The sequence below is a fragment of the Lepidochelys kempii genome, chromosome 3 (assembly GCF_965140265.1).
Source record: "Lepidochelys kempii isolate rLepKem1 chromosome 3, rLepKem1.hap2, whole genome shotgun sequence".
Lineage (NCBI taxonomy): Eukaryota > Metazoa > Chordata > Testudines > Cheloniidae > Lepidochelys > Lepidochelys kempii.
This window is the reverse complement of record NC_133258.1, coordinates 110433226-110455898: the sequence shown is the minus strand read 5'-3', so window position 1 is coordinate 110455898 and position 22673 is coordinate 110433226. Positions and strand designations below refer to the sequence as shown.

At 41.4% G+C, this 22673-nt stretch overlaps 1 protein-coding gene and 1 non-coding gene across 13 annotated transcripts in view; one reads left to right on the top strand and one right to left on the bottom strand.

The window, feature by feature from the left end:
• SHPRH (SNF2 histone linker PHD RING helicase) overlaps positions 1-22673 on the top strand; it is a 141002-nt gene that overhangs the window by 94134 nt on the left and 24195 nt on the right. For all 12 annotated transcript variants that reach the window (XM_073337550.1, XM_073337542.1, XM_073337547.1 and 9 more), the window contains 4 exons: positions 3820-3963; positions 5005-5106; positions 10632-10703; positions 18964-19152. In XM_073337550.1, coding sequence (XP_073193651.1) covers positions 3820-3963; positions 5005-5106; positions 10632-10703; positions 18964-19152 — 507 coding nt within the window. The remainder of the gene's footprint in view (positions 1-3819; positions 3964-5004; positions 5107-10631; positions 10704-18963; positions 19153-22673) is intronic.
• Positions 21724-21827, bottom strand: LOC140909827 (U6 spliceosomal RNA). Its single transcript, XR_012158365.1, has one exon. It is a non-coding gene; the product is annotated as a U6 spliceosomal RNA (small nuclear RNA).

The window sequence follows — 22673 nt, the reverse complement described above, 5'->3', positions numbered from 1 at the left end:
CATTTGTTGCATTAGTGTGTTTCTTCTGCTCTGAGAACAAATAGTATCATAGAATCATAGAATATCAGGGTTGGAAGGGACCTCAGGAGGTCATCTAGTCCAACCCCCTGCTCAAAGCAGGACCAATCCCCAAATAAATCATCCCAGACAGGGCTTTGTCAAGCCTGACCTTAAAAACTTCTAAGGAAGGAGATTCCACCACCTCCCTAGGTAGCGCATTCCAGTGCTTCACCACCCTCCTAGTGAAAAAGTTTTTCCTAATATCCAACCTAAACCTCCCCCACTGCAACTTGAGACCATTACTCCTCGTTCTGTCATCTGTTACCACTGAGAACCATGTCTAGATCCATCCTCTTTGGAACCCCCTTTCAGGTAGTTGAAAGCAGCTATCAAATCCCCCCTCATTCTTCTCTTCTGCAGACTAAACAATCCCAGTTCCCTCAGCCTCTCCTCATAAGTCATGTGTTCCAGTCCCTAATCATTTTTGTTGCCCTCCGCTGAATGCTTTCCAATTTTTCCACATCCTTCTTGTAGTGTGGGGCCCAAAACTGGAGACAGTACTCCAGATGAGGCCTCACCAATGTCGAATAGAGGGGAACGATCATGTCCCTCGATCTGCCGGCAGTGCCCCTAATTATACAGCCCAAAATGCCATTGGCCTTCTCGGCAACAATGGCACACTGATATCTTCATGTTCTATTGCTTTGCTTTTTCTATACCGTATTCAGCACGGTATCTTCATGTTCTATTGTTTTGGGAGACAGAAGGAGGGCTAGTATTGCCAATGACAATGTAAATAGTACTTTTGTGACTCCATCTGTCCTGGTCTGGCAACATTGATTCAATTGACTGTGCTACTCAAATCCACTTTGAGCTGGGAGAGCACTGCTACATGTATTGTAGCCCTTGTGACAAAGTTCCTCCTCCGCCTTGGTGGGTCCTGTGCTTATTAGTGGATTTGCTCACCTCAGAGATTCATGGCAGCCCTCAGTTTGGCCACTTTGGCTAGTGGCTCAAACCTGCCATTCACTCAGCTAACCACATCACTGGCCAGTATGGGGAAATGGAAGGAGAACAATCCCCGTAGTCTCTGGTGATCCACCTAGTGAGTCGGGGGACAGGCCAGGGACCTTCCCCTCTGGTAGGACCCACAGTCCAGGACAACTCTGATCCAATAGGGAGTTGCGGAGAAGGGGGAACCCAGGCCCGCCCTCTACTCTGGGTTCCAGCCCCGGGCCCTGTGGATCACAGCTGTCTACAATATTTCTTTTGACAGCTACAAGTCCCTGGCCTACTTCCCCATGGCCTTTATCCTCACTACAGGACCTTCTTCCTGATGTCAGCTAGCGTTTGTACTCCTCAGTTCTCTAGCAGCACGCCCTCTCATTCTCAGCTCCTTGCGCGCCCCTCACTGACTGAAGTGAGGTCCTTTTTAAACCAGGTGCCCTGATTAGCCTGCCTGTCTTAATTGATTCTAGCAGCTTCTTAATTGGCTCCAGGTGTCCTAATTAGCCTGCCTGTCTTAATTGGTTACAGCAAGTTCCTGATTGTTCTGTTACCTTACCCAGGGAAAAGGGACCTGCTTAATCTGGGGCTAATATATTTGCCTTCTATCACTCTCCTGTAGCCATCTGGCCCGACCCTGTCACACCCTCATGTATCTAGAACTAACTTTTTAGACTAATGATCTTAAATAGACCTTCTTTGACCCTACTCTGAAATATAGCTGTTGCATTTAAGCAAAGGACAAATAATGTCAGTTTGCTCTAGGATTCATTGTTTATGTAATATAAATGTAAATGTTTTGTCAGTGCCAGTTCTTTGCAGACAAGGATGAAATGGGAAATGTACGTGTTTCTTTTCTAATCACACAGATTGGCTTGACAGCTTTATTTAAAATTGTGAAGGCTTGCCCAGTGTAGACAAAACACTCAACTTGCTTAAACACTCAGAGAAGAAAGCCAAAGTAACTGCATGCTTTTCTATTAGTGAATAGTAATTGCAGAGCTTTTATGCAACTATTCTGCTAAAACTGTATGCCGAGATGAACATTCCGTACATATACTTGATGACAGCCAGGGGATTCATGAGAGAAGACTTTGCTGGTGGCATTCTCTGTGACTGGAAAGAAAGTGTATTTGTAACATGATCCAAGGAAGCATCTGAATTGTCACTGAATGGGCTTATAAACTGTGCTGGTGTTTTACCTATTTTTAAAACCTGTTTTGATTTTATTTTCCTTCAGGGTTGGTGCTGGGGAGGGCTTAAGGGAGTTATAGCCACCCCCAGATTTTCCTGAGGGCTTCCCCCCTGTAGCCACCCTGTGGCAGCTGCCACTCTCTGGCCACTCAGCTCTGAAGGCAGAGCAGAGAGAGCGGCAACTGCTGGCTGGGGGCCCACCTTCAGCAGCAGCACTGAAATAAGCCTGGGTGGGGAGACAGAGCTGGAATTAGAACTCTGAAGATCCTGGCTGTCACCCCAAGCTCAGTACACTTTCAGGATGCCTGAAAGCAGCCTCCGGCTCATGTCCCCACCCTCTGGGGCACGCTGCCCCGGGCAGGTGGAAAGTCCGGGGTTCCCGCAATGGCCCATGCTCCCTGGGCAGCTCTCACCACTGCCCGGTACCAGCTTCCAGCCTGGCCAGGGAGCGGGACCTCGGGGGTAGAGGAGGAGAAGAGACAGGATCAAGGAGAGGGGCAGGGCTTTATGGCAAGATGGGGCTATGGCCCACCTCAGCCCCTGACTGGGAAGAGGCTGATGCCACCCTTGTTTTCCTTGTTTGTTGAAGTAGTCTCAAAATTTGACTTATTTGTCTAACTTCATGCTAGTTTTACATGCAGAGTAATTCTGCATTTGTAGGTGTTAAGGTGTGGGCTCCAAAATTAATGCTTCGGTGCTTTTTTTTATTTCAAAACAAAGAACAAAACAGTGCCAGCAGGCCAGTATTCAGGAACATCCTTACAGTAGCAAACCAGTGTTCATATATGACATTTGGTCTTGAGAGAAGGTAGGAATCTTAGCAGAAAAAACTGGGGGGGGGGGGTAGTTCCTAGGATCTCAACAGTGTCCTAGAGGGACTCTTGAATAAAATCATTAAAAGTTGAGGAAAGATTCATAGAACAAAAAGATTTAGGAGTAAAAAAATCTAAATTTGTCACAATATAATCAATGAGGGATTTGAGAGAATACCAGGAAGTGTGACAATTTGCAATATGTTGGCTTTCTATAAATATTTAAAATAGGTAACTAATATTTGAAATACTTGCTCTTCCTCAGGTGAATACAACCCAATGTCTGTCTTTTTCTCTTACTCTTTTCTGTTCCTCTGTTATCTAGAATGATCAAACGTTGCATATCAGCATTTTTTAAAAGTTGGTGTTGTCACTCAAGTGAACAAAATATTTCATGCTTCATCTAAGAAGCTATGCCTTACTACTTTATGCTTTGCAAATATTGCTACTAGTTTTCTCATTTTCCCTCATTTTATTCAGAGAGTATGCTTAATCGAGCAGAGGCAGCTGACCTCTACATTTTTGGTTACATAGATTTTTGTAGTTGTATCTCATTGGAGAAATTGTGTGGGGGAGAAAGAGGTGAGAAGTCAATTAAGTTCATTCATAGCCACACATAAAGAATTGGTGGAAGAGAGCAGTTTATGCCTATGTTCCTGTACAGTTTTCTGTTCAGAAAAAATTGTGAAATCCTCTCTCAAAAGATTCAGGTCCGTGTTGAGAGTGTACCACTTACAATAAGAAGCAGCAGTTTACAGGGGACTCAGCCCACAGTTCTGTTACTAATTCATTTTGGTTTTTCTTGTAGTTACTTCATGAATATTGGATGGTACTGAGAGATCATGTATCTGCTATCGATGAACTTGCTATGGCTACAGAACGGCTCCGAGTGCGTCATCCTGATGAGCCAAAGCCTAGCCCCCCTGTTCTTCACATCATAGAACCACATGAGGTAAAATATTTGAGTCAAAGAAGGGGCAGTTGTGTTTTTCAAGAGAAAAATAGTCAAAAAAAGGACTGGTATTTTAAGGTTGTCCTATAAAAGAATAAAAATATGCTAGCCCTCAGGCGTCTTTCTCTGTTCTTCCCTCATCTCCAAAAGCTTCGTTGTTACTATGTGGGTGAGGGTATTCTGCTAGTTTTTCATGTACCTCAGTCTCCTGGCTGCTGTGATAAGTGCATGTGTCTCCCCACTACTCTGCTCCTTCTCTCAGTTTTCTGGCTGCTGTGGGTTGTATGTTTCTGATGCTCTGCTTTTCCTTCAGTGGATTTTTCAGCCCTGTTTTAAAGGGATGTTATCAGGTAGTTGAAATCCAAAATTTAGGTTTTATTTAAAATGTGTACTTAAAATTGAAAGAAAACTACTTCTTAATTGGTCTTCAGCCTTACTACTCCAGTAGTGCAAGCTTGAGCTAATATATAAGAAGTAGAAAATGAAATTGACTAGAAAGCAGAGTGAGTGTGATATCTCTTGTTATTGAACAGACTAAATGAAGGGCAAAGAGATAAAGTAAAACAACATAGATAGTGAACATTTAAATTAAATTTTAAAAATTCTTGTTCAGGTTCAAAAGGCATTTGTAATGCCAGCAATAGACCAGAGGATCATTTATGTTTTAAATAAAATAAATAGTGTGACTATTTCACTTTACAGAGGTTTGGTGATAAAGGTTAATAGTTTGGTGTGTTAAATTTCTGCTGTTTGCAGTGAAAGTGAAGCAAATGACAACTAAATTAATTTGGATTTATCTCCTATCTCACCCTTACTAGATATAGAGGAGGAATGTGCATTCAGTTGCTACCCTGGAGACATTTTTAAATGAAGAAATTAACTGTCTTGTGTCTCAAAAGTTTAAATGCATAGTTTAATTTCCTAAATAATAAATTATCTACTTTACAACTATTTTAATGATCCCTTTAAGCTTTATTTGGAAACTTCTCAGACAACACCCTGTGATATGTACAACACACTTAATGAATGCTGTTTTTGCAGGTAGAACAAAATCGAGTGAAACTTTTGAATGACAAGGCAGTTGCCAAATCACAGCTTCAGAAGAAACTAGGCCAACTCCTGTATCTTACTAATTTGGAGAAGGTAAGGTCATACAGTTCCTTGTTCGATGTTACAATATAGTAGCACCCTCTAGTGTCCTAATGGACAGGAAGTCTGTCAATGTTTTTTCATTATAAAAAAATATTTTTTACAGAAATGTTTGGATACAATTTTTAAAAAGCATTTGCTGAGCATGTGCACTAATTGCTTTTCATGCAGATCTTGAACTAATTATATATATTATATTATTGAACCATATAATTCAAATAAGTGCAAATGTTCATATAAGCATAATTAGGAAGCTTTAATGTAGAAATTGAAGCTGTAATATAGGATGAAGACTCTCTAATGTTTTCATGATCTCCCAAAGAGACACTAAAGTGTCCTGAGACTATGTAATAACAAATATACAGAACTTGCTTTCATCTTAAGTGGTTTCTGTTGTGATACTGGATTCAAATCTGTGTTGGATAAGGACGTAAGAAAGGCCATACTGGGTCAGACCTATGGTTGATCTAGCCCAGTATCCTGTCTTCTGGTGGTGGCCCATGCCAGGGAATAAAAAGGGCAGAGAAATTTCGAGTGATCCATTCCATCATCCAATCTAGCTTCTGAGAGATGGAAGTTTTGGGCTACCCAGAGCATGGGGTTGCATCCCTGATCATCTCGGCTAATAGCTTGTCTATCCTCTGTGAACTTACCTAATTCTTTTTTGAACCCAGTTATGTTTCTGGCCTTCACAACATCCATTGGCAATGAGATCCACAGGTTGACTGTGCATTGTATGAAGATGTACTTCCTTTGGTTTGTTTTAAACTTGCTGCCTGTTCATTTCATCAGGTGACCTCTAGTTCTTGTGTTACGTGCAGGGATAAATAATATCCTGTTCATTTTCTCCATAGCATTGGTGATTTTATAGACTTCTTTCATATCCCCCCTTAGTCCACAGATGCTGGAATTAGGGTTGCTGGGGGTGCTGCTGCATCCCGTGGCTTGCAGTGGTTTCCATTATATACAGGAACCCAGTTTGGTTCAATGGGTCTCAGCACCCCCACTATGCAAATTGTTCCGGCACCCATATCTTAGTCATCTGTTTCTAAATTGAATAGTCCCAGTCTTTTTAATCTCTGCTCATGTAGAAGCTTTTCCATACCCTAATAGTTTTTGTTGCCCTTCTCTGTACCTTTTACCATTCTAATATATCTTTTTTGAGATGGGGCGACCAGAACTGCACATGGCATTGAAGGAGTGGGCATACCAGGGATTTATATAGTCTTTATGATATTTTCTATTTTATTATATCTATCCCTTTCCTAATGGTTCCTAACACTCTGTTAGCTTTTATAACTATCACTGCACATTGAGTGGATGTTTTCAGAGAACTATCCACAATGACTCCAAGATCTTTCTTGAGTGGTAACAGCTAATTTAGACTCCATTTTGTATGTATATTTGGGATTATTTTTTCCAATGTTCATTACTTTACATGGATCAAAACTGAATTTCATCTGTCATCTTGTTGTCCAGTCTTCAGTTTAGTGAGATCACTTTGTAATTCTTTACCGTTAGCTTTGGACCTAACTATCTTGAGTAATTTTTTATCGTCTGCAAATTTTACCACCTTTCTGTTCACCTCCTTTTCCAGACTGTTCATGAATATGTTGAGGAGCACAGGTCCCAGTACAGATCCTTGGGTGACCTCGCTATTCACGTCTTTCCAAAGTAAAAAATGACCATTTATTCCTACCCTTTGTTTCCTATCCTTTAACAAGTTGCTGATCCATGAGCAGACCTTCCCTCTTATCCCCTGACTGATTACTTCGCTTAAGAGACTTTTGTGAGGAACCTTGTCAAATGTTTTCTGAAAGCACAGATACCCTGTATCTACTGGATCACCCTTGTACCCATGCTTGTTGACCCCCTCAAAGAATTTTAATAGATTGGTAAGGCATTTTTTTCCCTTTATAAAAGCTGTGTTGACTCTTCCCCAACATATTGTGCTTATCTGTGTGTCTGATAATTTTATTCTTTACTCTAGTTTCAACCAATTTTTTTGGTACTGAAGTTAGGCTTATTGGCCTGTAACTGTGATTATCACCTCTGGAGCCTTTTTAAAAAATCAGTGATACATGAGCTATCCTCCAGTCATCTGGTACAGAGGTTGATTTAACCAATAGGTCCTTGTCTTGTTGATGGAACCTATTCTATTAATACAGCAGGTACATAAGTCAGTCTACTGGTACTGATTTTCTAGCTACCTCTGCCCATTCTTGCTAGCTATCCCTGTGGTGAATCTCTCTCTTTCCAGATACCTTCTTTCTCTTTCACTTCCCTGGAACCCCTACACACCACAAGGTATTATGGAACATTCAGAAGCCCACAGTGCCCTAGGTTTTACTCTGTCTGTTGACTTGACACTCTTTCTTAAATATTGGGGTAGTCCACAAGCTTTAATTTTTGAAAACAGTCATCTGTCATCTCTAGGCACGTACAAACCTTACCATTTGCTTCTACTTTCTTTTTATGCTTTTACAACTTGATAGCTACAGATGGGCCTAAACTGGAACTTTGATCCTAAACACCCTAGTACTTTTGGAGGAGGTTGGAATCTGGAGCTTAATCACAATCCAAATTATTCCACTTGGCTCAGTCTGTTGCATACAGACACTTAAATTTTGTTCCAAACTGATTTTAAAAAAATTGTCTCATGTCTGAGACTTGCTGTGTGAGATTTAAAAGAAAAAGTGGCAGTTTAGTGTCTGAATGGGTGTGCAGCTACACTATGGACACTTCAGAATTTGAAGTAAGTGGCACTTAATAAAAAATGAAATTTTCACTTCTAAATAAGAGTCCATAAACTGGTGATCTACAGCTATGGTAGTGTATTTAAGCTTTCAGTTCCATCTTCTACATTATTAATCTAACTGCACAGCCAAAATTAGTGCATTTACCTGAGTAGTTATGAATTATTTAAAAGCTTTTTGTGATGCCTAGCCCTCCTTTTTCTACATACCAAATTATTCAGGTATAGATTTGATTATGAATTAACTTTGAAAACGTATGTAGAAAAAATAGAGGGATTTTGTACACTTGACGCACAAACAAAGCCCGTTGCCAATTGTGCCCACATATCTATTCAGGGGACACCATCACAGGGCCTAATAACATCAGCCACACTATCAGAGGCTCGTTCACCTGCACATCCACCAATGTGATCTATGCCATCATGTGCCAGCAATGCCCCTCTGCCATGTACATTGGTCAAACTGGACAGTCTCTACGTAAAAGAATAAATGGACACAAATCAGATGTCAAGAATTATAACATTCATAAACCAGTCGGAGAACACTTCAATCTCTCTGGTCACGCAATCACAGACATGAAGGTCGCTATCTTAAAACAAAAAAACTTCAAATCCAGACTCCAGCGAGAAACTGCTGAATTGGAATTCATTTGCAAATTGGATACTATTAATTTAGGCTTAAATAGAGACTGGGAGTGGCTAAGTCATTATGCAAGGTAGCCTGTTTCCTCTTGTTTTTTCCTACCCCCCCCCCCCCAGATGTTCTGGTTTAACTTGGATTTAAACCTGGAGAATGGTCAGTTTAGATGAGCTATTACCAGCAGGAGAGTGAGTTTGTGTGTGTATGGGGGTGGGGGGGATGTGAGAAAACCTTGATCTATGCAGGAAATAGCCCGACTTGATTATGTAAAGAGTTGTCACTTTGGATGGGCTAGCACCAGCAGGAGAGTGAATTTGTGTGGGGGGGTGGAGGGTGAGAAAACCTGGATTTGTGCTGGAAATGGCCCACCTGTTGATCACTTTAGATAAGCTATTACCAGCAGGACAGTGGGGTGGGAGGAGGTATTGTTTCATGATTTCTGTGTGTATATAAAGTCTGCTGCAGTTTCCACGGTAAACATCTGATGAAGTGAGCTGTAGCTCACGAAAGCTCATGCTCAAATAAATTGGTTAGTCTCTAAGGTGCCACAAGTACTCCTTTTCTTTTTACAAACTTTATAGTTAAACTTTAACTGTTTCAGAGGTTACCAGCCAACTCTCCTTCAGTACTCCTGAAGAGGTTAAAAGTGTGTGTGAGGGTATTATTCATAATTTAATGTAACTAATTTTTTCAGTATCACTATAATTTGGCTTTTAACTACTGCTGATTTTATTTTTGGCTACAGAGTCCATTGTTTGAATGTTGGAGTGGAAAAGCGGAGAAAACAATTTTGGGCTTTCTAAATAGTGCAAATGAAGGTGTAAATAGAGGGGAAAATGTAAATATATAAGGGGAAGAACAGGACAATATACAGCAACTCAGAGTAAAAGATTATCTTTTTTAAAATGTGATTATTTTGCATAGGTAATTTAGTCTGCTTTAAAGGTACATGACTTGGTTTTCAGCAATGATGAGCACCAGCAGTTGTCACTGACATCACTGGGAGCTGCAGATGCATAGCAGTTCTGAAAAATCAGACCTTGTGTCATTGTATGTTTAGTAGGCATAGCATTTTCCCGTTTAGATGGGTGAGTGAAACCTCTTTAGTTTTTTCTCACTATCATCAATCATAATGATAATGAACAGATGAGGAGATTTCATATCTGGACTGGTAAATTTGCATGACAGTTTTATAAAGCTATCTAATTTGTTCATTGGGCTGTATAACTTAGACTGGAATACCCAAGGAATACCCAAATGTGTATCATATATATATATATAGTGAAACCTATTTTAAACCACCAAAACAAATCAGTTACTTAATGGAGGAGGTGTTCTAATAAAGATGGGTCAGAATTGTACCCAATATGCTTAGGGATACTTGTACAATGTCTTTAAGACAGAAGATTGCCTAATGGAGGTTAGCTTTTGTATAAACATAGCTTTTTATCAACTCTACCCTGCCTATTTCTGCCAACTGACCTGAGCAATTTGGACAATGCAAACTAGCACAAACAAAGATAAAAATTCTCGATATCCAAGCAGACTGAAAACATGTTACAATATCAGAAAGGTTCATATTTTAAACTTTCAGAAACGAAACAGCTTTCTGCTGTCACTTCCTTCCTAGTGTGTCAACAGACCATTACATTAAATATGATATTATACAAGAAAACATTATTTTAAAGGAGTTTGAATGTTTAGCCTATTGAGGATATCTTTTGGCTGGTCTAACAGTGCTTTTATAATAGAAATTAAAGCTGGTTTAAAAAATGGAGGTTGTGGGGCAAAATTCCCACAATATTCTGTCTTCAGTGGAACATCGTTTTACTAATTTTTTTTCTAAATTACTCTAGTAGAAATGCAGGTGCAACTTAAAGTACAGTGACATAAACAGCAGTGTTATTTAATGACCCTAAACCAGATTATCTTCCTGTAATTCATGGGCAAAAGAACTTGCTCTATTTCTCTCAGAATTATTAAAGACATTTGGCAACTTTAAAAGCAATTTTAAAATCAGTTCAGAATGAACTGTGATCAGTTGCCAAATTAATTATCTGAAATGCTGAGTAACTCAATTTTGTTTTTCAATTAACTTTTGTTATGCTTTTTTATGCTTTATAGTCTCAGGATAAGACCACCGGAGGAGTTAATCCAGAACCTTGTCCAATTTGTGCCCGCCAACTGGGAAAACAGGTAAAACATCCAGGCATTGATTCACCCTTTTACAGATCTAGACTAAGAATTCTCAGCATTTTTAGAGTAGATTTCAGCTATCTGAGTTTAACTGAACAGTATGTTTAAACTGGGAAATTAATACTTTTCCAACATATCTTCTTGATCAGATGGGCTAATATTTATATGTACTGTACCTTTTTGGTTCCTGTATTAGGTGAGAAGTAGACTAAGCATGTGGTAAAAAAATTTATGTGGGAGAGTCTCTTTTCAAATAGAATCAACTTGTTTTGGAAGTCAAAATTGTGGTGTTAGAGAAGAATAAGAGAGCAGAATTTTGATTCCAATACAATTTTGTGACATTTTAAATTTTTTTTATTTTGCCTTTCATCTCAGTTTTACTTGGCTGAATATCGTATCTCTCAACATTTCTAATATAGCAAAACATTATATATTTAAGAGATACACCAGGACAAATCATACAGCTGAATGGATATTTTTTTTAAAAAATTGTGTGTACAAATCCAGAATTACCAAATTTTGTCCGTATCTGAACTGTAGTAACTTAAATTTAGTTACACTGGTTAATTCACTGGAATTTCAGCACTGAAGCATGCCTTTCACAGAATAATAAAAACCAATAGATGTTGGCATGTGTCCCCTCACTACTGAGGTGCATTGGTAGAGATGTATGGGGAACTTGTCCATTGCTGACTATATTATACATAATTCTCTAGCTGTTTCCTTCAGTCTCTCTTTTTTATCAAATAAAATAAATGTAATAAACACTGCTGTCTGGCAGGTCAGGGATTCTTCTTGGAAGCTCACATGCTAATCATGAAGTAGATTGGCTTCCTTAATATACTGTGTACTTAGTCACATACTGTTCTGTATCTGCTGTTGTTGAGTATATTTTTTTATTTTTTTCTTCTGAGGATCGAAAACTTTAAATAAATGGATACTAGATAAATGGTTTTTTCCTTTGCTCTTTCCTCCCCATTAGTCTTTAGATTAGTGAAGGTTTCCTTTTTTCTACGCCCTTCCCAACTGGGAAGTTCTATCTTCACTGGGTTATGCCCGGATCCCCCGGGTTTAAGAGGTGCCATTCATTTCGTGAGGCCATCCCTGTGAGTGACAGTCACTCACAGTGTACACACGGCTTGGGTAGGGGGTATGTATCACAAAAGTGCACCTGCTGCCTCAAATTGAAAGCTTGGTGCAGAACGGACCGTGATCTCAGACTAAAACTTTTATTAATGGACAGCTCACTGTGACCCGTCTCAGACCCTGCTCCTGATACGTCTTCTCCGAGGTGGTCACCATTGGCATGGTCATCAGCCAACCCCCACTCACCGCACGCCACTAAGAGAAAATCTATGCTCTCCTGTCCAGATGAAAAGAAGTGGGCCCGGAGGTCCTCCACCAGGGAGCCACTTTAAAGAAAGGCATCCCCTGCAAGATCGGTAGCCTTGGCGAGACTTAGCTCCTATGACCACCTGGTCACCTCTTTTACCAACTCTACCGCAAAATCCAAGGACTCTAAATGGGCAGGACCGCAAACAGGAACGCTGTCGCTCAGAACCGAGGAGGACAGTTCAACGATTTGAAAATCTGCAGCGATCGCCTCAACTAAAATGACTTTGAGTGCATTGGCACCAGCCAAGTCCTTGGCACCTAGCAAGCCCTCGGCACTCACTCAATCCTTGGCACCATCTACTGGCCTCTGCAGAGAATTCACTCCACCCTTGGCACTGGCAATGCCCTCAATCTCCACACAACCACCAGTACCGATGATGCTCCTACCAGTACCACAGAAGTTTAAATACCCAAGAGACTTGATTATCTCTGACACCTCAGAGTCGCTGCTCCTACATACCACATTCCCCATGGCTCATACCTCTTCCCCAGAGACACAACACTGCTCTCGTTCACCACCAAGGATTGCACCACCCTTCTCTAGTGAGGAGGAATAGGAGGAGTACTCCATTGCACTTCACCCCTCTTCATCATATCAAGGGCAGTCACACAGAGAATTATCTTTTTGTCCTTGATACCCAGAGACAAGAAGCGAATCAGGTTTCTGCTACAGACTCCCATACGTGCAACCACATATGCCACTTCCCCCACATTAGCTCTATTTGAACGCTTGGGCTGTGAATAGGGCATATGTTCCCAAACTGCCCATGGACCAGGGAGAGGGGCACATACACTCTGTCCTCATCAGTCTCTAGATTGCCTGATTCTCAACCAGAATTACTAGAGGAGCAGGAGGAAGAAACGGAGGAATTAGTTACACCACTAGCCCACTTCTCATCCTCCCCTGATCAGGCCATCATGACACCACCTCCAACATCGGCAGATGACTGTAAACAGTTCGAAGAACTGTTCTGTAGGATTGTGGATTCCCTCCAGATTCCCCTGGAAGAAGTCAGAGAGTAAAAGCACAAGTTGCTTGACATCTTACACACCTCCATATTGGCAAAGATTGCACTCCTGATCAATGAGGGCTTATTGGACCCTGCCAAGGTGAACTGGCAGACCCCAGCATCAATACCATCCACATGCAAGCGAGTGGACATGGAATTTCTTTTCCCACCTTATTCCAAATTCCCTCATTGTAAATGCAGTGCAAGAGAAGGGGTGACAACACCATTCTAGGAAGACCCCTTACAACAGGGACCGGAAGAGGCTAGACCTGCGGTCGCAAAGCATACGCCTCAGCAATGCTCCAATTCTGTGTTGCTAATTATGAGGTCCTTTTAACCAAATAGAATCACATTAACTATTCCGAATTTTAGGAATTCAGCCAACATCTCCCAGAGGACAAAGAAGAGCAGTTCCAGGCACTTGTGAAGAAAGGACAACTTCTGGTCCATACGACATTGCAAGCCTTTCTGGATGCTGTGGATGCGGCAGCCCATTCTGTTGCAACATCGGTGGTGATGTGATGACCCTCATGGCTTCACCACTCAGGGTTCCCCAGAGAGTTGCAGGCCGCTGCGGAAAATCTGCCTTTGAAGGGTCTAAACTCTTCACCTGAGCACACAGATGAGTCCCTACATTCTTTAAAAGACTCTAGAGCAACAATGCATTCACTTGACATATATACACCAGTGCCGTAGAGAAGACGGGGTAGATATCAACCTAAATCTTGACCTCAACATTTCACCCCTTGGTGGCAGTATGACGCACAACCATCTTATATAACCTATGAGTTTGGTGACCGCTTGATCCCCTTCTACCCATCATGATGACAAATCACCTTGGACAGTTGGGTTCTAGAAATAGTCAACAAAGGGTACTCCATCCATTCCTCTCTTTCCCACCCACTCCCCATCCCACTTCAGGGAACCTTCTCAAACACCATCTACTAGTAGAGACCTCCTGTGACTGGGAGCCATAGAGCTGATCCCATTCTAACGCAGAGGGAAAGGTTTTTATTCCCAATGTTTTCTGATCCAAAAAAGAATTCGGCAGGTGGAGACCTATCCTAGACTTGAAGAACCTCAACAAGTTCATCAAACTACAACACTTCAAGATGGTCGCGCTATCAGCACTGGAACAAGGGGACTGGTTCTTGGTCCACAACCTCCAAGACAGGTACTTCCATATCACCATACAACCTTCCCACAGGCAATTCCTCCTGGGGTCTGACTGTTATCAATACAAGGTACTTCCCTTTGGCCTTTCTACAGCACCTAGGGTATTTTCCAAGGGCCTTTTGGTAGTGGCAGCACATTTATGCAAACAAGGAATTGTAATAATCCTATACCTAGATAATTACTGTCTCAAAGCTCCATCCAGAGTCAACACATTTGAAGCCAGAAGAAAAACACTGGACCTTTTCTTGAACCTTGGCCTCCAGGCAGAGGTGAAAGTAAGCCAGTATGGTATGGCATACTGGTAAGAGCGAGTACAGAGCCGACCATACTGGCAGGGCCGCTGATGGGGAGAGCCAAAAGGGGCAGCTCCCCCGGGGCCTGGCAATTTAAAAGGGCCCGGAGCTCCCAGCAGTGGCCAGAGCCCCTGGCCCTTTAAATTGCCGCCAGAGCCCTGGGGCTCCCAGCCACTAGCGCCGCTACTGTTACCATGGGTCTCCGGCAGTGATTTAAATGGTCCGGGGCTCCCAACCACTGCTACTGCTACTGTGCCAGCAGCTGGAGCCCTGGGCCCTTTAAATTGCTGCTGGAGCCATGGGGCTCATGGCTATTACTGCTACCCCAGGGCTCTGGCGTGATTTAAAGAGCCCGGGGCTTCGGCCCTTTAAATCACGGCCGGAGCCCTAGGGTAGTGCTAGTGGCAGCCGGGAGCCCTGGGCCCTTTAAATTGCTGCTAGGGCCCCGGGTGGCGCAGGCCAGGCAGTGCTGAATGGCTGGCTGGGGGAGTTTGGCCCCATCCCCGCCCCTTCTGAGGGCCTAGAACTGCCCTCCCACCTTGCTCAGGACCCTAGCTATCCTTTGTACCATTAAGTCCCTTAAGTTTTCACCCCTGCCTCCAGGTAAACATACAAAAATCAGTACTGATGCCACTACAGCATCTGGAATTTTTTGGGGCCCAGCTGGATGCTATGCAGGCAAGAGCCTTCCTCACAGTTCAGAGATTTTCCGCAATAATCAGTCTCAGCTCCACCATGAGAACCAGGCAACAGGTCTCTGCCAGGACTTGTCTACAGCTGCTTGGTCATATGGCAGCGGCCATGTTCATGGTGAAACGCACAAGATTACGCATCCACTGTCTTCAAGGGGATGACGACAAACAGTGTATGTACCTCACAAAGTCTAAACAAACTCCTATCAATACCAGTCAAGATCAAGGACTCATTAGACTGGTGGAAAGAACCCCGAAATGTCTGCATGGGGGTCCCCTTTCTCCAGCCAACACTGTCCTTGATACTGATAACCGGCACCTCCGTACTCAGTTGCGGAGCACATCTACAGACCCACATGGTGCAGGGCTGGTGGTCCCTCTCAGAATCCTCATTGCACATTAACCTCCTAGAATTACATGCAGTCCACAACACATGCCGACACTTTCTACCATTAATCAGACAAAGGACCATGAGAGTAATGAGGAACAACATAACCTGCATGTTTTATATCAACAGACGGGGGAGCAAGGTCACCATCCCTGTGCTCGGAAGCACTAAAATTGTGGAACTGATGTATTCAATGTGGCATCGACATCTCTGCTGCATACCTACCGGGACACCAGAACATTCGCTGAGCAGAAGATTCTCACAAGACCACAAGTGGGAATAAGATACAAGAACCCTGCAGCACGTATTCAACTGCTGGGGATTCCCGAACATAGATCTCTTCACCACACCCGAAAACGCCAAATGTCCATAATTCTGCTCAAGAGTGGGTCTGGGTCACCGACTACTGGAAGACACCTTCCTGATTATATGGGATGCACCCCTCCCTGCTCTATGCCTTTCCTCTACTGTTCAAAGTACACCACGAGATACAGTTGGAACGAGCCAGAGTCATTCTAGCATGGCTACAACAGATATGGTATCCTTACCTCGTGCGCATGATGGTCTCTCTGCCAATCACCCTGCTGTTGACTCCACACTTCTTCTTGCAGGATGCAGTCCAAATCCTCCATCTGAATCTAGAATTTCTCCATTTGAAGGCATGGCTCCTTCATGGTTTCAGGATCTGGAGATAACTTGTTAGGAAGAGGTAAAGGACATTCTTTTAAATAGCTACATGCTACAACTCACTACATTTACCTGCATAAATGGAAAAGATTCTGGACTTGCTGCAACACCACACATGTCCCAGCAATGAACACTCCTTTCCCACTCATTCTAGACTACATTCTAGAACTTAAAAGATCAGGATTGTCCACAAGCTCTGGTAGCGTACATCTGGCCATCATTACAGCATTCTACCCCAAGATAGAAGGTCATTCCATATTTACCCACCCACTAACAAAAAGACTCCTTAAGTGCCTTCAAAATCTTTACCCTCAAATACAAGACCCCACCCGCTGTTGGGATCCCATTCTTGGTTTGCACTCTGACCAGCCCTCCATTTGAGTCCATGGCAACTTGCTCCTCCATACACCTATCCATGAAAACAGCATTTCTTGTCACTATCACATCCGCCCGACGGGTTGGAAAAATAGGTGCTCTCATGGTGTACTTTCTGTACACAGACTTTTACAAAGAGACAGTTATGCTATGACCGCACCCAAAATTCTTTACCTAATGTACCGTTCTCTCTCCATCTAAACCAACCTATCCACCATCGTTCCTTCCCGAAACCACATGCCATCCAGCATGAAGCCACACTACGCACCTTGGATGTCAGATGAGCATTAGGCTTTTATCTTGACAGGACTAAATCATTCAGGCAATTGCCAGGCTTATTCTTCTCTATTGCTGAAAGATTAAAGGGATCAGCCGTATCCAAACAACATCTATCAAAAAGGAGTGCATACACCTTTTGCTATCAATGACACAAGCTTCGACCACAACTGGGAACTCGGACGCATTCCACTCGCTCACTGTCCACCTTGATAGCCTTTCTAAACATGTCGATTATTGACACTTGTAAGGTGGCCACCTGGGCATACACAGACGCCTTTAGTCAACACTAAAGGGCTCTGGCAGCGGGGCTTGGGGTGTGCTTTGAAGGCCCCGAAAGCCCTGGCCACTGCGGGGAGCCGGTCTGGTCTGGCACGGCATACTGGCTCTTGCCGGTACGCCGGACCGGCTTACTTTCACGTTTGCTGCACAGGGTGATTAACCTCCTCTTCAGAAACAAACAATACAATACAATTTGTACAATAAATATTAATAATCTAGATTCTTTTTCAGAACTAGAAAAGCCAGAATTTGGGAGTGAATTTACTGAAAAATGTTTTATTTTGGCAGCTAGCTTGTGGGATTTGTCATCCTATGACTTTAAGTGCAGGTACAGCATGGGTAATGGTAGCTTTCCCTACACTGGCCTGCCAATATGCTTCAGCCCTGATTTGGAGGGACCACCTCTATAAGAGATAGTAGTTCAGTCCACCTTTGCTGAGACAGCCACCCAAGAAGACAATCTGTGGTATGGACATCTGTCTGCTACGAACTGAGACCATTGACTCATTTCACTTAAACCATGAAAGAGCCTGTGCATAATAGTCTGTCATACTATCAGTCTACTACTAATGGATTTTAACCAGTGACCTTAGATTGAAAGCTTCATGCCCCCTTTTCAATCCTCTGAATTATCCAAGCCCTCAGAAATGTTTCGTCTATATAATGTTTTAAAGCTGCATTTCTATGAGTGTTGTCTTTGGACCACTAGTGGTCCAAAGACGAGCTGGCTGGTCACATGGTGTTGACTCCTCCTTGTTTCCATCTGCTAAAAAACCCTATTTATTACAAAATATTACTCTTCTGTAAGGAACTCTTGTAGTTGCCATAGGGATGTCATATGATATCAATTGATAGGGGAGGTGATCAGCACAATCATAAATGGAAGGGAAGGTGTCCACAACAGAATTCTTCATTATCTTAAAGTCCACACTCTAAAAAAGATTGAGAACTCCAGTTCACAATTTTCTTTCTTTATAAATAAAGGAGTGCCATTACATGGAACTTAGTAATGATATACATAAAATTAAAACATTATTTCATGAATTTTGGAGTAAGGATGCATCCGATGAAGTGAGCTGTCGCTCACGAAAGCTTATGCTCTAATAAATTTGTTAGTCTCTAAGGTGCCACAAGAACTCCTTTTCTTTTTGGAGTAAGGATTGTGACTTTTGCTCTTAACAGGATTTATAAAAACAAAGCTTTTACAAAATTGAAGGCCAATACAAATAATCTACAGATTTACAAACAGTTATTATTTAACAAATATTGTTTCTGTGATGTTTGCAACTGGTTCTAGTGCAAAATCCAAAAATAAAAAATTGGCTAGGCAATTATTTTGAAAAAAAAGTAAAACTGACTTGTCAAATTTTACTTTTTATACTGAGAGATATGCAAATAGTAAACGCATAAATAGTACAGTTGGTTGGAAATTTTCACAGAATTATCCCTTTCTGTTGGAAAACTTCAGAATTCAAAATTTTTCAACCAACTCTAATAAATACAAATATTTTTCTAGAATTCCTTCTGTTTTAATAATCTAAAGTGTTTTTTTCATAAAGGTAAGGAAATGTTTTAAAAATATAATTTAACCAAATTATATATCTGAGTTTTTTTCTGTGTGTATATATAAAGAGAAGAAAGTGGTTTTATATTGTATTGTTGTTCCTCTTATATTTCCCTATCTAGTGGGCAGTGCTGACATGTGGACATTGCTTCTGCAATGAGTGCATAGCTATTATTATAGAGCAGTACAGTGTTGGCACCCGCAGAAGTTCGATTAAATGTGCCATCTGCAGGCAGACAACTTCTCATAAAGAAATATCCTACGTCTTCACTGCAGAGACTGCAAACCAGGAGGACGATATTCCTGTGAAGGTAATTTGCCATATGTAGCATATCTTGGCCAATCTTTTCAGAGATGCACACTTAGTAGGCAACAGAGCATGTGCATGCTTGATTTTGGTATGCAAACCTAAGCTATATGTTCATGAGCTGGGTTTGTCCATAAGCATGTACGTTTTTTTTCCCCATTCCAGCTGGGTGTGACTTACATGCACCTTTTTGATAATATGGTCCTCCCTTCTATTCCCTTCTCAAAAATTTAGACAATTAGAAGCTAACTATCAAGTAAACATTTTTAATTTTTCCTAAACACAAAATCCATGTTAGTTACCTTTTTTAGCTTTAAGTACAGACATGCCGCATATGATGGCATCAAAGATCAGATGTTTTGGAAGGATGTTTTTAAATGTCTGACTGAAGTCTGTTAGAGATGAGTTACAAAACTATAATTTTTTTAAATTGGATAAATATTTGTCTTTCACGTGAAAATAAAATCTGAAGGCCAGAACCTAAATGGAAACAGCCTTTATTGCGCTTTAATGAGGATTTCCATAACATCTCATCTCCTATAAAAACAGACTCATGAACATATAAAGGGCTGTGGACAACCTGCTTGGAAGATGGTTGAATGATTGGCTTTTTGTAGTTACCTTCTGTATCTCTTGTAATTTTTTATTTGTGGGGGAAGGAAGGGCAGGGAATTCTGCAGCCTTTAGTCAGATGAGTTCCACTTTCTTAGGAAAAATTTGTTGCCTCATTATTTTTAACCAATTTGTAACCAAACAGCTAAATCTTGATTTACCAGCGATCTGAATTTTGTTCCTGAATCTGGTTTCCGCACCTCTCATTGGTACAGATTTAGGTTTATGGACTTCATGGATAGCCATGAAAGATTAGCTGCTGTTCAGACTATAGTGGTTTTAAAGGATAAGAAGGTATATTTTTTCCTTTATCTTTTTTAAAACATTGCTGAATGAAGATTAACATATACAACATTAACTGTAGAACACTGAAGGCAGTCAATGCTGTTGAGGAAACTGCTCCCAGTAGTAGGCATTATGACTGCTAGTAAGCATTTGCAGGGTCAGTCTTATTATGTGGTTCAGCTGTTTATTTCATTCTAGAGTGGATTCATGTAAAACTCTCCTTTCAATTCCTTCCTAACATTATTTTGAGGAGTTCCAGCATGTGGCTGCTTTCTTTCTCAGTGGTGAAAAGATGGAGTCTGCAGCTCCATCCGTCCGCCATCTACTTTGCTTGTTGATTAGTCAGTGGGTTTGATTCAAGGTTACTGAGGGTACAAAGCTCACAGCCTCAGATTTTTAAAGCTATTAGGTGTTGCTGTGCTCAAAATTACATCACCTAAGACTTACTTTCAAAAGGGATTTAGGCACTTAGGAGCCAAAACCCTACTAATTATTTATATTGCAGTAGTGCCTAAAAGCCCTAATCATAGATCCGCATCCCGTTGTGATAGGCACAAACACACAACAAAAATACAGTCGCTGCCCTGAAGAGCTTACCATCAAAGTAATTGCTGAGCCGTGTGACCTGTTAAGGCAGTTGAAACTGGCTGGTTCTTTATCCCAAGAGTCCAGGGTTCCTTTCTGTACCACTTTTTCCTTGAGATTGTCCATCTGAGTCCTTGTGCAGCTGCGTTGAAGGCTTTTGGAGAAATCTCCCTATTAAGGTGTGTTCCTGCTTTGCCATTTTTGTCTCTTCCTGATGAGTTTGTTTGGAGAGGGCTTATTTTTTTGGATTTTAAGTAATGTTTTGGGATCCCTAGGCTGCTGGGCCAGAAGTATATTCATTTTTGTTTTACAATGGTAGTTTTTATAAAATTCTCGTTGAAAAAGAAAACAAAACTGATGACTTATGGTGGTTGAAAAAACATGGATGAGGAGCCTGGATTTAAAGTGGTAGAGACTCTGGTCGTTTGGTAATGTTTTCACTGAGGAGATTAAGGGTATTTCTATCCTGGAGCTAGCGGTGTAATTTCCAGCTCAAGTACTCATACATGCAATGGCTTTGATTGAGTTAGCACACTAAAAATATCATGGTAACTGTAGTGGTACAGGCAGCAGGATGAGCTAGCTACCCCCAGTACAATCCTGTCAGAGACCCTGGATACGGATTCGGGCAGCTGCCCCATCACACCACCATGACTACACTGCTATTTCACACTACCTTGATAAAAGCTCGCATGTGATTGTCTACCTGAGCTGGAAATTAACCTTCAGTGTGGCATACCCTAAGCCAAATAGTGAATATAGGGATGGAAGTAATTGGCATGACTTGGCACCAGGGGGAGTAGGTAGATTGTTCTTTGGGAGTGTTCGTTGTTTTGGTTTTCTGTTTGTAGAGTTTTTTTCACAATATTTTTCCATATTTACAGTATTTACCCAGGAGTTTTGGAAGGAGAGGGTAAATGTCATTCCGTCTTGAACAGTGTAAGGGAATATCCTGGGAGGTCTCATTCGTAGATTCATATATTTTAGGCCAAGAAGGGACCATTAAGGTCATCCAGTCTGATGTCCCACATAATGCAGGCCATAGAATTTCACTGAAGGATTCCTTCATCAAGCCCATAACCTTTGGTTCAGCTAAAATATGAAACACTTCATGTATTTGAATGTCATCCTTGCATTGAGCCATGCTAATATCTTTTTTGTATCATTCCAATTTCAGTACATGTGTTGCAAAAGCAAGCAAGATTTTTTTTTTTAAATGCAGTTGTTCCCCCTCTATTCCTTTATTAAAAGAATGGTCATTTTTTTTTGTATTGCATAATGGTCCTGTAGAGTGTCATGATAAATGTTGGTAGCTCACCAATCTGTATGTGAAAATTTGGGATCTGTCCTGTATTTACACTTGTCTGTGATTGTCCTATTTCTCATTACTTTCTCTAGTGAGTGTCTTTCTTCTATTTTGTCAACACAGCATTATCCACACAGTGGTAATGCTGCACTCAATTGCATGTGGCACTCTCTATACAAAAGTCATCAGGGGGATCCTAGCAAGTTTTTCACTCTGTGGAAAGTTCTAGCTATTCTTAGTCTGCCATCTGATCAAGGGATATGCTCACACTAGGGATTTTTTAACACGGGTTAATTGATAGTCAGTTAACCTGTTTATATATGCTAGTCTGGACATTCCACAACAGAATACAGATGTTTGTGGATTACTCTGGTCAGACTAGCATGTACAAACATTAAAGCTAACACAAGTTAAATGGCTATCATTTAACTCCAGTTAAACTCTAATGTAAACAAATGCAAGATGTGTTGCTGGGCAATAGGATAACAAATGGCCAGCGTGGAAGCCAAGAATACATAGTATCTATGGTACATCTCCTGTAAACATTATGGTGGGAAATGCTGACTTATTTTTGGCACTAAGAATCAACTTCATTTGGTATTTATTTTTACTTAAAATGTGAACCCAGGTTTCTTTCATGTGGTGGTGGAGGGCCGGAGGGGTTGTGGTTTACACATGTATTTTTTTTTTCAAGTTGATGATGTACCTTGATTGTTTAGAGCAGAATGATTTAAAAA